At 36.0% G+C, this 16,349-nt stretch overlaps 1 protein-coding gene across 1 annotated transcript in view; it reads left to right on the top strand.

Moving 5' to 3' along the window:
* LOC150078218 (RING finger protein 37) overlaps window positions 1-16,124 on the top strand; it is a 49,792-nt gene extending 33,668 nt beyond the window's left edge. The window contains exons 3-4 of the mRNA XM_090384494.1: window positions 4,064-4,450; window positions 15,277-16,124. Coding sequence (XP_090240620.1) covers window positions 4,064-4,450; window positions 15,277-16,124 — 1,235 coding nt within the window. The remainder of the gene's footprint in view (window positions 1-4,063; window positions 4,451-15,276) is intronic.
* Window positions 16,125-16,349: the final 225 nt, after the last annotated feature.

Raw genomic sequence — 16,349 nt, 5'->3', positions numbered from 1 at the left:
TTAGACAAATGAACAGCCCACGAGGGTCACAGTTTCTGTAATACTGCCACTTCTTCAACCAGTACCCAACAGTCATTCCTTTTTCGAATTCCATCAGATCACATCCCTTACCCATATCAATCAAGGACTTTGTACGAACCACATGCTATATTGTTATATGTATTACAATATAACAATATAGAACTGGTAAATGTGCCTTCAAGCATGGAATAACAGCTGATTGCTAAAATATGTGGATGGTCATGATGTTTTGGCTGGACAGTGTAAAGCGTGCGTGCACACACACACACACACACACACACACACACACACGCTAAATAGTTTATTACTGTTATTATCGCACTAGCATATCCCATGGTGTTACTGTGGTACTATTGTAGTATTCAGTTATAGTGCTGTAGAGCTAATTTAAATTTAAGTAACGTATGCCTCAGTCTAGAGTAGCAAAGTATATACTCCAGAACAGTGAGGATACTTTGGATAGGTGGGGGAGGAGGGGGACTGCCGAAGGTAGTTCTCTTATGAATTTCTGTTATTGTGTGCACTGTGTATTATGTATGGAGATCTGACTGTAGCTGGACATAATGCCTTTGTGTGCTAGGGTCAGAGAGTGCAAGAAAATGAAATGGAAATTTAGTGTTTTCTTGGACAATTTCTTGAAGAAAAGGATCATTGCTCTAGAAAGGATTAAATCAAGACTCATCAAGTATTCAGATGCCCACACCCTTGCCTGTTAGCCCCTCCCCATATATGGGGTTTTGCTAGAGGTCTTGTACAAGTCCCTTGTTAAAAAAATTATTTTGATAAAATATAACAGACTATTTTACATTTTCTTGAATGAGCTTGTTAACAAATTGGCAGCATGCCAATGCAGACTACAGGCAAATAATTCAAAAGTAACTGTTTTCCTAATCAACATTCATGGCATGGGCAGGCTTTAAACAAATTATATGAATTTAAGCCTGTAATTCAAATATTGCAGCCTAGTCTGCACACGAATCATAAAGAGCCGACCGGGCTAGCCAGATGGATAAAGTGCCTGCCTGGCAACCCAAAGGTTGTGGGTTTGATTCCTGCCTCGGGCTTGGATCAAAGTACTGCAAAAACCTTGGGAGGTGCATTATGGCCACAGAAGCCTATGCGCCAACAACTACCAAAAAAAAAAAAAAAAAAATCATAAAGAGGAAGTTGCTCTAGCTTTATTCTGCATAGAATATATTCATCTTGTACACTTTTTCTGAAAGCTGATGACTCCTATATGTGAGCAGTAACACCATTTTTATAATGAAACGACTTTTGAGATTTACAAATTTTTATTTGTGCATGCCATTTGTATTTTAGCACTTTTAACCATCTGACCATGCTTTGTACACTCAGTCAGATTTTATCTGGCAATATGTTAGAATTTTTTTCAGTTTTTACAAGTTGTAAGTGTTTACCAATATATATATATATAACCTCAGGGGCTCACATCTGGTCAGTATGGGCTTGGCAAACCCAGGGTCCTGAGCTGGATATCATCATTCTTCTCTTTCTTGGTGATTCCTTTCTACTTCTCTCTCTCTCTCTAAGGGTAACTCAGGAATTTTTTTTTGGCTGGTGCAGCATAAGTCTGCACCATATAGCTAATAATAATAATAAATGTATTTTTAATAATTACCATATACTTTACTCTATTGATTTTTACTCCTGTTTTTTTATATATATTGACATTGTAACTTATTTATAATTTGCCTATAACATTTAACATATCTAAATTTTGGTGCATCACAACCTAAGTTGCCATTGCGCTATAAAAAACCAAATCAAAGCACACCTTAACATTAGACACTATCCTTGTACATATGGTTGTATGGTGGGATCATCAAGAGCAGGATGCACTGGTCTCACAGGTAGTTATTCTTAGGGATGCTGTTGATAGGGAAACTGAGAATAAATTGTTCAATAAAGATATGTGGAATAGGACCAAAGCGTGTCTGCCAGGTGCAAAAGTTGCTGGTACTGTAGAACACTTGTCTTTTAAGAACACAAAAAGGGATATTGTTGTATGTGTTGGTACAAATGCTGCTAATTACAGGCAATCTGAGGATTTATTTAACAAGTATGAGGTTGAGATAAAGTTGTGAGTTGGGACTGAATTTGATAGAACAGAGTTTAGTTGTTTATGATCAGAATATTGTTGCTCAGTTTGTCTTTGGAGAGATTTTGTAAGGCTCATAATGTAGAATTTTTCTCAGTATATCCATTGCTTGTTAACAGAAGGGACTGTTTTTATAGGGATGGGATGCATATTAATAAAGGAGGTGCAAGAGTATTTACTGATACATTGTTATGTGGATTAGAAAAACTGTTATCTTGGTGGGGGGGTGATACACTGATGAATTGTTACACGATAGCCAAAAGTAGAGGTGGAATTGATTCTTGCATTTGCTTATATTGTGACATCCAGTATCCTGAAAAGCAGGTTTGGGTGAGGGTATTACAAGGCCCTTACAAGGTCTGGGAGTTCACATCAGACCAGCAATTACATGGGCAATGTAAGAGTTACTAAACACACAAACAGCTTTGAGTTTCACTATTGGTTAAGTCATCAAATGCTGACATAGGTATAACAGAAAAATGGTGCCACTTTTCTGGGGATTCAGAATTTGAATGTGGCAATTTTAATGTGTATAGAAAGGGCATACCTGAGGTGGTGGGGGGGGGGATTTATGCTTTTATTTAAGGAGCATACAGATTCTGAAACAGTACAACCAGTAGATGCAGTTAATTAACAATGAAAAACATTGTTAATTAACTTTGCAACACACATAAGTATGATATTATATTTAAGAAGTCTTTCCAGATATTAACTGGAAATTGTAGGCTGGTCACTCACTCAATAATAGAGCATTTCTAGATTTACTAGTACAGAATTTTCCATGTATTGTAAAATCTGAAAAAGGTAACATGTTTGCCCTTTGTGTAGTGTATGTAGATGTAATTTTTTCAATTTTAAGTTGTTGAAAGTGTGGTATAATCAGACATTTGATATAATCAAGACATTTTCAGGTTTTTTTGCCAAACAAGAAAGTGACTTCCAGGTGTTATCTTGGCCACCAGATTTGCTAGATATGAATACCACAGAACATTTCTACTTGGATTTTGATCCTCCACCACAGACTATTGCAGATCTATGGGACACAATCCTGGCAACATGGTACAACTTACCTCCAGCAATGTTCAATGGAATAATACAGTGACTTGCCTTGCCACAAGGCAAGTCACTGTATTATTCCATTGCTATGTGGCTGCAGTATTGGCAGGAGGATGACATACCCATTATAAGTAGGTGGTTGTAATGTTTTGACTGGGCAGTGTATATGTTTTTAATTTAATTTAAGTATTTTGATTATGATCAAACAGTGTAGTGTAGTTTGTTCCTTCATTAGTTATTAATAATTATGACCTTTAACTGCTTTATTTTGAACAAAACATCTTTTGTCAGTTTTCCATGGCATTTAGATTTGGTAGAGCATAATTGAGAATAGTAATCACCATTTATCAAAGCATCTTTTGGTAATAAGCAAGTAAAAAATATTTCTTCACAATCCTAAAAGATCATGGCCATAATCGTGCACTGTGTTGGTGGGAGACTAGAATTTTTGGGAGGTAGGAGGGAGTGATATTGTGCGGTTCCATTATTTTGGTTGGATTTTTGTCATGAGTTCTTCTGGATTAGCATTGAATGGAATGTTTTTTATCGTATCATTACTGCCATAATATTAAGTAGACTTTTAGGAAATTTATTAATAAAAAATTTATAAACATACTATTTAGAACAATGTTGCAAGCTATCCTGTGGGACATACACTGGGAAAAATTGTTGTTGTGCCTGCATCACTAAGACTACACCTAATTTTTGCTAGAAACATGACATATCAATGGCTTTATAAAACCACCAAAGTTAAATAAAATTAAACAAAATATGTATTTTTTGGCCTTTTCTTAATACTTATTTTTTATACCTTATTAGTATACACCATTGTATTTTTTTAACAATGGAATTTTTTTCCTTTCTTAGAAATATCACAACAGGAAGAATTCAAGAGAATTGCTTGTTTAAGAAATGAGACAAATAGCACAGTGATCATGAAAAACCATTCTTATCATCCAAGACAAGTAATGGCCATATTTCCTCCTGTCCAGATTCCACCTGACTGTGGTTCACAGAGTCTAACTTCAAAGTATTATTGTAATTTGTCCAGTGTTGGAAGAATAAAAATTTGCATGACAAGAACTGCTGGTAGTAGTGTTCCAGTGCTGTCTTTACTAGAGATATGGGGTCAGAACTCCAAGAAATCCCAAGTGCCTAGCTCTCTTTCTTATGTTCACACAAATGCCAAATTTGAAAAATCATCCAGTAATAAGGCTATTAGAAATGGTGACAGCCTTGATAAACAAGTCCAGGGTGAGTTATAGTGTTATCTCTGTATTTTAGATATGACGTCTCTAAAAGATATGTGCAGCAGACACTGTGCCAGTAGTATTATAAAGTAATATAAGAGCTATTATTTTTTTGTTAGAAGCTAAACATCTGATATTTTTTATTTTGAAGTTGTTTTGTATTCTTGAAATTGAACTAATATAGTTATTGAAAGGTATTTTTGCAACACAGGACTCTAAACTATAAAAGATTGAAACACTATGTTGTATTCTGAGCTAATGTAAAATTTTATTTTACCCAGGGATTTACTAAAATGAGATTTACTAAAGAAGTCTAGTGATGTGCATCGTTATTATAAATTGATTAATTATTCCAAATAATTTTTTTGCTAGCCGAGAAACAAGTATTTCAACTCCTATATTCTTAATATTCCTTGTGTGCTAACATCTGTTTAGATTTCCCATTGATTATACGCTGTTTATATTACAAATTGCTAATCACTGAAATACATGGTTTTACAATTAAGTTCTGGGACTGAGTCCATTGCATACACATCAGTAGCATATTGGACCATGATGCAACATGCCATGGTGGCCAATCTATTTGACTGCTTCCATCTGCAAGATCATTTGTGTATCTAAATCATTTGTACACAATTGTATTGGAGCTTTTGTTGTTATTCAAGGTATTTTTTTTTTTTTTTTAAGTGATGAACAAAGAATGAATGAATGTTAAATTTGTTTCAAATTGGGGGAAAATGTGACTGAAACTTACAAATTGGTAAAACAAGTATATGGCAATAATGCCCTGTGTTACTTATGTATTTTTCATTGATTTGCAAGATTTTGGGATGGCCATGAAGACAGTGAGTACTGTGGACATCCAAAGCACATTGATAACATGTGATTGTTGAATGTTTCTTTGAATAATGGAAGAATCACCCTCAAAGATTTGGGGGACGGATTTTGCTAAGATCAAAACTTAAGGTCAGAAGCTGCTCAAACTCAAAGCATGCAAAGAGCTCATTGAAGCTGCTGGTGATGAACATCATTGACAGCTTGAATGAGCTGTCAATGATGTTCATCATCAACTCAAGATGTGACCTAACCATGGCCTTATACAAAGGGATAATCACCTCCTTATCCCTGCTAGCAAAGTTTCTGCATATTATTGACAAAACCCCATGAACTGTCCTGGCAGTATGCCTGTACTGCTCAGAGAATTTCATTCTGACTGCACAGTTACCTCCAGGTTATTTTCATTCACCACTACCCTGAATGTAGTACTCATACCACATAGTTGATGACTTACTCTGAGGTTACTGCTACCTATATGCAGCACCTTGCATTTGTCATTGTTAAACTTCAACTGCCATTTCTCAGCCCATTGACCCAATTTTCCTAGATCTTGTTGCAATAGCTCATGCTGCCGACTCTTGTATCATCTGCAAACTTAGACACTAAGTCTGATATACCTTCATTGATAAATAGTGAAAACAACAATGAATCCAGCACTGAACCCTGAGGAGCTCCACTAATAACACTAGTCCATGAAGAGCAGTGCCCATTCATAATCACTCTCTCTCTCTCTCTCTCTGTGTCTTCTTCCACTTAACCATCCCTTATCCATAGCAGTAACTTGCCCTTAATGCCACATTGCTCCAGTTTGTACAGCAGTCTTTTATGTGAAACAGTATCAAAAGCCTTCCTGAAATCTAAGAAATCTATATGATGTCAAAATTAATTTTTGCATCCAGTTCCTTAGTCACTGCATCATAGTAACCTATCAGATTGATTAGACAGGACTGTCCCTTGACAAATCCATGCTGATAATTGCATGCCTGTCCATATGATCCTGCATTACTATTTTAACCAGTGATATCATTTTTCCTGGAACAGACATTAAGCTAACAGGTCTGTAATTACTCCTGTCCCTTTTTGATTCCCATTTATGAATTTGGGATATCCACACTTCTCCAGTACATATGGATCTCTCCTGGATGCTCTCATAATTATGACTAAGGGTTTTCTTACCTCCTCTGCTGCCTCCCTTAATAAAATTGGATAGATTCCATCTGCCCCAGGTGCCTTTTTTATGCTCATCCTCCACAATTTCTCCTCCACTTTCCTTTCAGCTATCACAAAATCATTTAGTTCCTTGTTAGAGTTTGATCAGTAAATTATGTCAAAATTCTTTTTCCTGTTTAATTCCTTTGTGGCAGCATTGCAGTAATCTGATTGCCTCCATTTCTATCCAGATGGTCTTGTATTAATTCTTTAAGCTACAGACTCCATGAATTATCTTGGCATAGAAGTCAAACTTATTTCTGTATTTACCCTTTAGAACCACTTTTGTTGTGAATAGTATTGCTACTAGCAAATGATGCCAGGAAGCAAGTTTATATAAGTATCAGCCAAAAAAAAAAAAAAAATCTACCTACCTCATCAGTCTTATTCCCTCTAATAATTTATCTAATTACTTAAATTTATTCAGACTACCTCTACAACACTTGATAGAAGTCTGTTCCAACTATCAGTTATTACTCTGTCTGAAAGCAAATTTTCACATTTCTATCCTGCAACCAACCTTTTGCAGTTTATGTAACCTTATATTTGATGATTGAGAAATTCATAAGCATTAAGTTTACTCAATCCATTTAAAGCCCTAAAAACTTCAATCATGTCTCCTTACAGGTGCTGCAATTTGAAGTACTGAACTATGAGGATCCCCTAGCAGGTCCAGTAATCTCCCCCCACTCCTTGTTTTCCAGGTTGCTAGGCTACTGCATCCCAATCAAAGTAGTGGAGGAATCACATTTATCTCTACTTGCAGCTGCTCTTAAAGTATTAATCTGTATATTCTTCCCCAAACTAGCAATTTTCTGACTCATCTAACACTGCCTCAGTAATATCAGCAAATATTCTTGCACTTTTGTCTGTGTGTATCTTCCCTAAAAAGTCTCTCCTCTTAACAAGCACGGACCATGCCAAGAAAAATCTGCCCTGCGAGCTTTGCACAATCTCTCCAGGGCTAAATTGATTGACAAAGGCTCTCATAATGTACTTCCTCCTGTCATGTCAGGGCAGGATTGCAGACACTTTCAAATTCTTAAAATCACTAGTATCAACTTGTACAACAATATCATCTCATGTGTTTAAAATATGATAACCATTCTACAAAATCATTGACAGACATAGGAGAGACATTTGCATCTCCAGTCTGTAGGGACATTCCCCAAGTCCAAAAGTTTTATTATCTATTTTTCTGCTTTTTTAAAAGAATATAATTAGTAAAATAATAAGAGGAGTTTACCTCAATATGGTACGTAGAACACTTCCGTATGATACCCTCCAGAAATTAAAACGGAAAAAACGAAAAAATCGACAACTTACCGGTATATTAGAGTAAAATATAAATAATTAAATAAAAGAGTAAGGAAGGAAAATCGTTTTGAATATTTTCGTTAGATTCTTTTAAATTGCATTAATTGTTTTAAATTGATTTGAATTGTGTTAAATTGATTATTTAATTATTTATATTTTACTCTAATGTACCGGTAAGTTGTCGATTTTTTCCGTTTTAATTTCAATTTTTAATTTTATTTAATTATTTATATTTTACTCTAATTACCGGTAAGTTGTCGATTTTTTCCGTTTTAATTTCTGGAGGGTATCATACGGAAGTGTTCTACGTACCATAATGAGGTAAACTCCTCTTATTATTTTAATAATATATTATTATCAATGTAGAACATATTGAGTATTACAGCTCTGATTCATACTATCTAAAAGAATATAATTGGAGGGATTTCAAAAGTAACAGGTTCCTTGCTTGCATAATTTTCCTTGCACTAATTTCTTTTCCAGTTTCCTTTCAGTTTTCTTAAAATCATTTGGTTTCCATTTGTTATTAGAGAAACTTTTGGTATTCACATCTTGAAAAACTTCTTTTGCAAGTGTGTACTGTGCTGATGGACTGAATCTGAGATGATGTTTGAAAATGACCAGCCATTGAAAAATATGCTAGGACAAAAATATTAAGACAAAAAAACCATAAAAGAGAAAATTTTATATTCTTCAATAGCTGATGCCAGGAAGAATTTTTGGGATATATCATTTAAATAAAACTAGACATAACCCATGACACTTTTTGAATTGTTTCTTTTAATTATACTTTGTATTCTTTTTTTTAGAATACAAAGTATAATTAAATTTAGTGAGGGGAAGGAGTAGAAAATAGCACAGGATAGTTTGAAACTTGTGTGCATTTCTATATCATTCCTGTTTTGGGGATGCTAAGGAACAATGAGAGTGGATGGCAGGCGAGTTAGCTGCCACAGCCCCAGACATATGTGCGGGGAGGGGCCTGGATCTTGGACTTGTAGAAAAGAGGAATTGAAAGAAAATGGTTCTAGTGAGGCTCTTTGCTCCATGGCTTTGTCCAACCCTTCTAATAATTTGTCTGATCCTTCTTTAAATTTATGTGAACAACCAACTTCCAGAACACCAAATCGAAATTTGTTCCAGTAGTCAATTGCTTTCTAGCTGAAAGCAAATTTTCACACATCTGCTGTAACCATCATTTTCTAATTTAAATTTATGTACTCTAGTGTGTGTCATCTGAGAAAAAGTAAGAATGCTATCAGCATTTAATTTATGCAATCCATTTAAATCCTTAAACATTTCAGTCAGGTCTCCTTGCAGGTGCCAGGTTTCCAGATGTTGCCAATTACAGAACTCAAGTCTTTCTTGGTAAGAATATCCTTTTGTGTCCCTGGCTAATCTTTTTTTCTCTTCTCTGCACCTTCCAAACAGATCTACATCCTTCCTAAAATGAGCCTCCCAAAGGTGTATGCAGTATTCAAGATGCAACTTAACCATTGCCTTATATAATATTACATCACTCCTTGCCCTCCCTGCTGGCAGAATTTCTGTATATAATTTTCACTACTGTCCTGCAATATGATCCAGCAGCTAAATGCATCAAAAAAAAAAAAAAAAACTGTAATATACAGCCAGTCCTCGTATAACATGATAGTTATGTTCCTAGAAACTTTTGTGCAATATAAATAACAGGCCTTATGGGAAAAACAGGGTTGAGTGCTGACCACCCAAGATTGAACACATATTTGTAACCAAAAAATTACCAAATACGATAAATAATTGTAATAAAATATTGCTAATGCTTTTGCTTCTATTGTAAGCAAACTTGTTCTTTGTTTGATCTTCTATCCAAACAGATGACAGACATTCCATCTCCTCCAATTCTTTGTGTCTTGATTTAATGGATTTTGTTACACTTTTAGTTGTTCCTGCTATGAAAGTTGCTTTATTTTCTCTGCATTCTTTCTAATTGTTCTCGGTGTTGCCTCATTTAGGCGTGTAGCATGCGCAATATCACATGTTCTTTCGTTTTGCTCAAAGTGTTTCACAATTTTGTATTTTTCCTCCATCGACAAAAGTGGACTGGCTGTAAGCCTTACCGGGAAAACCCTGGTGGGCCTGAGGCCAGTGTGATTTTGGCCATAAACACTGGTATGTGGCTGCTACAAGCTTTCCCCAGTAAGAAATTTTGAACCAGTCTGCCTCTGTCTATTGATATTGCTTTTCTTTTTCTCTCTGAATCTGTAGTATCTTCACTAGGATGCTTCTTTTTCACACTTTTTTCAAGTATTTTACTCATTTTTAGTGAATAAAGCACAATTACAGTATAAAAAGGACAAAAATGAGAAGGCATGTTTGATACACATAAACAAAGCTGCGTGCGTGTAGCAACTGAATAAACAAAGCAGTAAAGGCAGAAACACTTATCACCTCACGCTAGCTCACATTTTACTAAAGCGTATTTCTGGAGGTCACTATCATAAAACAATCTCCAGTTGCGTTCCTGCTAGTGGAATCTATTATAAACAGGTAGTAATTGCATTTGCAAAATGCCGATTGCTGGAATTTGGCTTTTTATGTTATTATGGTGAAATGTGTTTCCCCTCTCGCTGAAATCTTCAATCATATAAAAAAACAAATACATTTTCAGAATCTTCTCGGCATTCCTGTTGTGTTGCATTCAGTTGGGGCAATTCCTGCATTCGACTGCCATTTCTTGTAAACACAAAGGCGAACGTGCATAAGCGAATTCAGTTCGTGTTATATATGACATCGTTCTCCTGTTTATAAATCGTGTATGATCGAATTCGTGTAGTGTAAATGTGTTATACGAGGATTGACTGTACACTACCTGTAAATCTCTAGTATTTACATTCAAATCTCTTGTATGTATAAAATTTAGCTCTTCAACTCCTATTCATCATAGACTTCATAAAATTCCTATGAACCTCAGTACTATTCATAAAATCTTTTAACTCTGCAAGAACTGCAACTTGATTCCACAAGGTTGCTGTAGGTCATCATATAACTTGCAATCCAATAAAGCATACTGGGTGCTCTCCCTACTACAAGTACACAGAGCATGTTTATATTCCCAATAAAACAGTCTCAATCTCAAATGATGTCTGGAATTATCTATTTGTTAGCACCATACAACCCAACATCCATCCATCCTTGTTTTTTTCAAGTTTTCAACATTTGCTCTTGCTTTAAGCTATACCTTCTATACTCTCTATCCCCCCTTTTGTTAATGCTAACCAGATACCAATTCACATATGTGATGGGAGGGGGGGCAACAGCAGAAGATTCATAACTGCTTTGTCCAATAGGGCAGGGTATTTGGAAGAAATTGCAATCTTCAACCACTGTTCTTCCTTTGAAGCCGAGATGTTATTTGTTAGTGACAAGGAAAGCTGCTGTCCAGTTCAAGAAAAGTATGAACACCACTCTTCAAACCTGCCAATTGCTGACTATGTGGTTATAGAGACAATAATAACACTGTCTCCATAGTCAATAAATCAATCAGAATTTGTCAAATAATTGACAAATTCAGATTGATTTACTGACACACAGGCTTATCGTCTTATCTGTATATAATGTATATTTTTCTGTGGAAGTGTGCATTTGCATCAATATTTACAAATGAAGCTGGAAATCATGAAATTAGTAATAACGAAAGTTCAGACGATTATTATTAAAACTTTCGTGCCTCAAGGCAAGCAAGGTTCCTAGAGTCAATGGCATGTACTGAATAATTTTGAGAGAGGAGATGAGAGATTGCATTGAACCATTAAGGTTAATTATGAGGGCATCATTGAACTTGGGAGAGATTCCTTCAGATTGGAAAAGTGCTAATATATTGCCAATACATAAATGTGGTTCTAAGAGTGAGGAGGTAGGAGGCAGAGGGTTGTGATTAATGGTTATTTCTTCAGATGTGGGGTTCCTCAAGGATTGACACAGGGATCAGTATATAGTGGCAGTTATGTTATGTTATTTTTTTATTTTCTTAAATTACATCAAAAAGGAGAGGATATAATGTAAAAATTCAACATGACTTAGATTTGCTTGGGGAATAGTGACTTCAAAATAACTTATACTCTTAGTGTGATTGAACTAAAAACTCTATGGGGAAAAGGGGGATTTGGGAGTTACAATACAGTTGGATGTTAAGTTCTCCAAGCCAGGCGGCAAAGAAAGCCCATGGTTATCCTGTTGATGATTTATTGAATCTTTGCTTGTAAAGATCGGGAAGTCATAATCCCACTGTGTAACCACACTTGTGTTCAGATATGAAGACTGCATCTGAAAAAGATATTAAACTTCTTGAAAGGGTCCAAAGATGGGCAACATGACTGTTGAGATTGGCAAAAAGGCATCCATATATGGAAAGACTTTGAAATGTAGGTTACAGAGCTTAGTAACCATAAGTTCAAATTATGGGAGAATATGTTTAGATTGGATTGCAGGAAGTTTTTTCTTTTCAATTAGCCAGCAAGTTGTTAATTACTGGAATAAATTTCCAATTGGGTGGTTGAGGCCGACAGCTTGGGGAAATTCAAGGGTTGGTTGGATAGATACCATGAGGAGGGAGTCAAATAGATAGTTTATTTTATTATTATTTTTTGGTTGGTGCAGCAAAAGGGTAGGTATTCCTTGCACCATATGGCTTAATACTAATTCCCCTCCTATTCTAATCAAACATCTGGCATATACAAATAAGCCCTGTCATTATTAACCTTGCTAGATAGCAAGACCAACAATAATATAGACACTGATTGGTTTCTTAATCAACCCAAAATTATAAGAAATGAATTTGTATTCAATTTTCTTTATATCAGCATTCACCTGACAGTAGCTAGAACCCTGGAACAGTTTTTAGTTAACTTCTATTCTGCCATGTACCCTTTGAAATTCTTTCATATATCACACTTTTGAAAAGTCTAATCTAGATGATTTGAAAATTTTGAAACCCCCCCCCCCAATTGAATTTACTTTTCAAATTTCTCCAGTGGTAAGGGACGGACTGAAATATCCCATGATGTGGCACTTTCTCACCCATTCCATCTACTTGTAGGAGCTCTCAGTCTTCTAGTCTGTTCCTTACTTCCCCCATCCAACACTCTCACGTGCTCATTTTCCCTTGCTTCCTACTATCTCATACCATACAGACTGGGAATATGTTAGTTTGCATTTTTGACCAGTAGTACCTCCTTCTCATCCATCATTTCATTTCTGTATACAGTATAGATGCCATGGAAAAATCACCATTCCTTATTTTTCTGGCTTCACATAAGCTTGTGATATACTGTTATGGACAAAAAGTATCTTACAGAATGTATCATCCATTTATACCAGTTACTTCAGCGTCTGGAGCTCAGGCACCTGCACTTGTATAAATAACTTTGATATTATATACTTGGATCTTAGAAAGGCTTTTGATACTGTTGCACATGGAAGACTGCTGCACAAATTGGAGCAGTGTGGCATTGGCGGCAAATTGCTGCTATGGATAAAGGGGTGGTTGAGGGGGAGAAGACAGAGAGTGGTAATCAATGGACACTGTTCATCATGGACTAATGTTATTAGTGGAGTCCCTCAGGGTTCAGTATTGGGTCCATTATTGTTTTCTGTATTTATAAATGATATTGATGATGGTATATCAAGCTTAATGTCCAAGTTTGCAGACGATACGAAGGTTGGCAGGGTTGTCAAGGACACTACTGACACTGTGCTACTGCAACAGGATCTGGAAAGGTTGAGCAGATGTGCTGAGAGGTGGCAAATGAAGTTTAACATTGACAAATGTAAAGTACTACATATGGGAAACAGCAACCCCAGAGCAACGTATCAACTCTGTCGTACTACACTGACAGTGGTAGAGAATGAAAGGGACCTGGGGGTGGTTGTGCAGGCAGATATGAAGTTTGCTGAGCAGTGCAGACGGGCTGCAAGAGTAATTTTTCTAGCAGGGATAAGGAGGTGATTATTCCCTTGTATAAGGCAATGGTCAGACCGCACCTAGAGTACTGTATACAGGTTTGGAGGCCTCATTTCAAGAAGGATGTAGAGATGCTAGAACGAGTACAGAGAAGGGCAACAAGATTAGTGAATGGAACAAAGGGGTGCTCTTACGAAGAAAGGCTTACGTTTTGCAAATTACAGTGTCTGGAGACTAGGCACCGGCGAGGTGATCTGATAGAGGTGTATAAAGCCTTGAATGGTTTGAGCATGCTCAATGCTGATGGGATTCTTCCTCTTGCTCAGAATAATCACCTGAGAGGGCATAAATTCAAATTGAGGAAAGACAGATGTAGGATAGACGTGAGGAAATTTGCCTTTAGCCAGCGGGTGGTTGGTTGCTGGAATAGACTTCCATCCCTTGTCGTGGAAGTTGATAGCCTAAATAAGTTTAAGGGTCAGCTGGACAGGTATTTCGAACGAACAGAGGGGTGAAGTGGAAGTGGTTATTTTTTTATTTATTTATTTTATTTTTTTTTTTTGGCTGATGCTGCATAAGCTTGCTTTCTTGCATCATATGCCTCTACTAATGCTAAAGTGATCTGATTGAGATGTTTAAGTCTTTGAATGGACTGAGCAAGCTCAATGCTGATGGAATTCTTCCCCTTGTTCAGACCACACACACACACACGAGGGGAGGTGCACAAATACAAGTTGCAAAACAGATGTGCAGACGTTTACTTTTAGCTAATGTGTGGTTAATCTGTACTTAAAAATGCTAGTGTTCAAATACTTTTTGAAAATATAGTGTATATTCATATATTTCATAAGGCAGAGGTTCCCAAACGTTCTTGGCTCACAGTGCCCTTAGTATCTCAGTAATTTTTTCACAGCACCCCGTAGACCAAAAGAAATACCTAACAGTTCCTCTTATTAAGTATTTAAGTCCAAACCACTTAATAAGTAATGTTGACACTGTGAACTACCTCGAGCTAGTAGTTCGCACAGTGGCTGACAGATGTCGAGTATCGCTGTGTTTCCCTCAAATTTAAATTATCCTGCAGTGTCCCTGTGAGTTCGCTCCGGCATCCTGGGGCATCGTGGCGCACAGTTTGGTAACCACTGCCATAAGGGATCAATTTCTAGGGTCATCTTGTTTCACTACCTAAAGCATTTTCAAAGCTTCGTTGGTATGAGAGATAATAGATGCTGATTAAATGGTTTCTTTTATTAGCATCTCAAGATGTTTAAATACCACTTGTTTTCAATATATTCACATTAAAGGAATACACCTGTTTTTGTAATTGGAAATTTTGTTCAGAAAGTGCACAATTTCTTGCCAGATTAGTTGTGCTGTTATTGTATATGTAGTCTCTCTCTCTGTTTTACCTGACATAAGGAAATTAAATGCTGTTTATAATTTGTGTATGTATTGTTCTCTTATATGCATTTTAATTAAACAGTTCTGAGTTAAGGAATTAACAGATATGTTCTTTATTTTTCTAGGTGTTAGTACACATCAAGATGAAAATGTAGACAGTGAGAAAATTCCAGTGGAATTTCTAGATCCTATTACTTGGACTATAATGGCTTTACCTGTTCTTTTGCCATCTGGATATAGCGTTGATCAGAGTACCCTTGATAAATACTATGAAAGTGAAGCTTGCTGGAGCCGTAAACCTAATGATCCTTTTACAGGACTTCCATTTACTAAAAACAGTTTTCCCATACCAAATTCTTCTCTGAAATTGCGCATTGACAGTTTTTTGTTACGTCATCCACATATTAATGCACCTAGGACACTTGGCAAAAAAAATTGTGCTGAAGGAAAAGGGAACCATTCATCTAATTCAGAAAGTGAGAAAAATATGTTGAAGAAAACAAATATTGCAACTATAAATAAAATACAAGATATGTGTGAATATACAAGTTGTAATTCAGCTCATATAACTACTACTGGAATAATCAAAAGGAAGACAGAGGACCCAACAGAGGTTAGTAAAAGGAGCAAGTGCGAAAACATATTTACGTTGAATAAGGCTGGTAGTATGCAAGCTGTGCCTGTTTTAGAGGAAGATAAGACGCTGAAAGGTGTTCATGAGGCAGAACTTGCACAGAGTCTTGATATGGCTTTGAAGGAAACGTTGGGTAGTTTGAAGTCGTTTTCTAAAGTCAGTGAACAGGAAACAAATGATGTAAATGTTTGTGTCAGCTGTAAGGTTGATTCAGATATGTTGTATAGGCTGCCATGTTTTCACATTTTGTGTAGGAAATGTTTATTGTTGAACTGTAATGTTTGTTATAATTGTCATAATCCTTTCAGGAATAGCAGTGTGGTTAGATTTCATAAGTGATATTAAATGAAATAGTAATCTTAAAGTGCCTTTTCTTAACCAAAATAAAATTCACTGAAACTAAAATAGCAATTTAGCAAAATAATTTTATTGCTAACTAGCCAAAATGTTTGTGGAAATGCAATATTCCTTACATGACAAATTGGACATGGCAACTTCAAATCATCTGGTCAATTGCTTTTATGAATGCTTTAAATAATTTTTATTATGTTTGCATGTGGATGC

This window comes from Mastigoproctus giganteus, chromosome 11 (genome assembly GCF_048544385.1).
Source record: "Mastigoproctus giganteus isolate SK-2022 chromosome 11, ASM4854438v1, whole genome shotgun sequence".
Taxonomy (NCBI): domain Eukaryota; kingdom Metazoa; phylum Arthropoda; class Arachnida; order Uropygi; family Thelyphonidae; genus Mastigoproctus; species Mastigoproctus giganteus.
The sequence above is the reverse complement of the archived record's forward strand: the minus strand, read 5'-3'. Positions and strand labels throughout refer to the sequence as shown.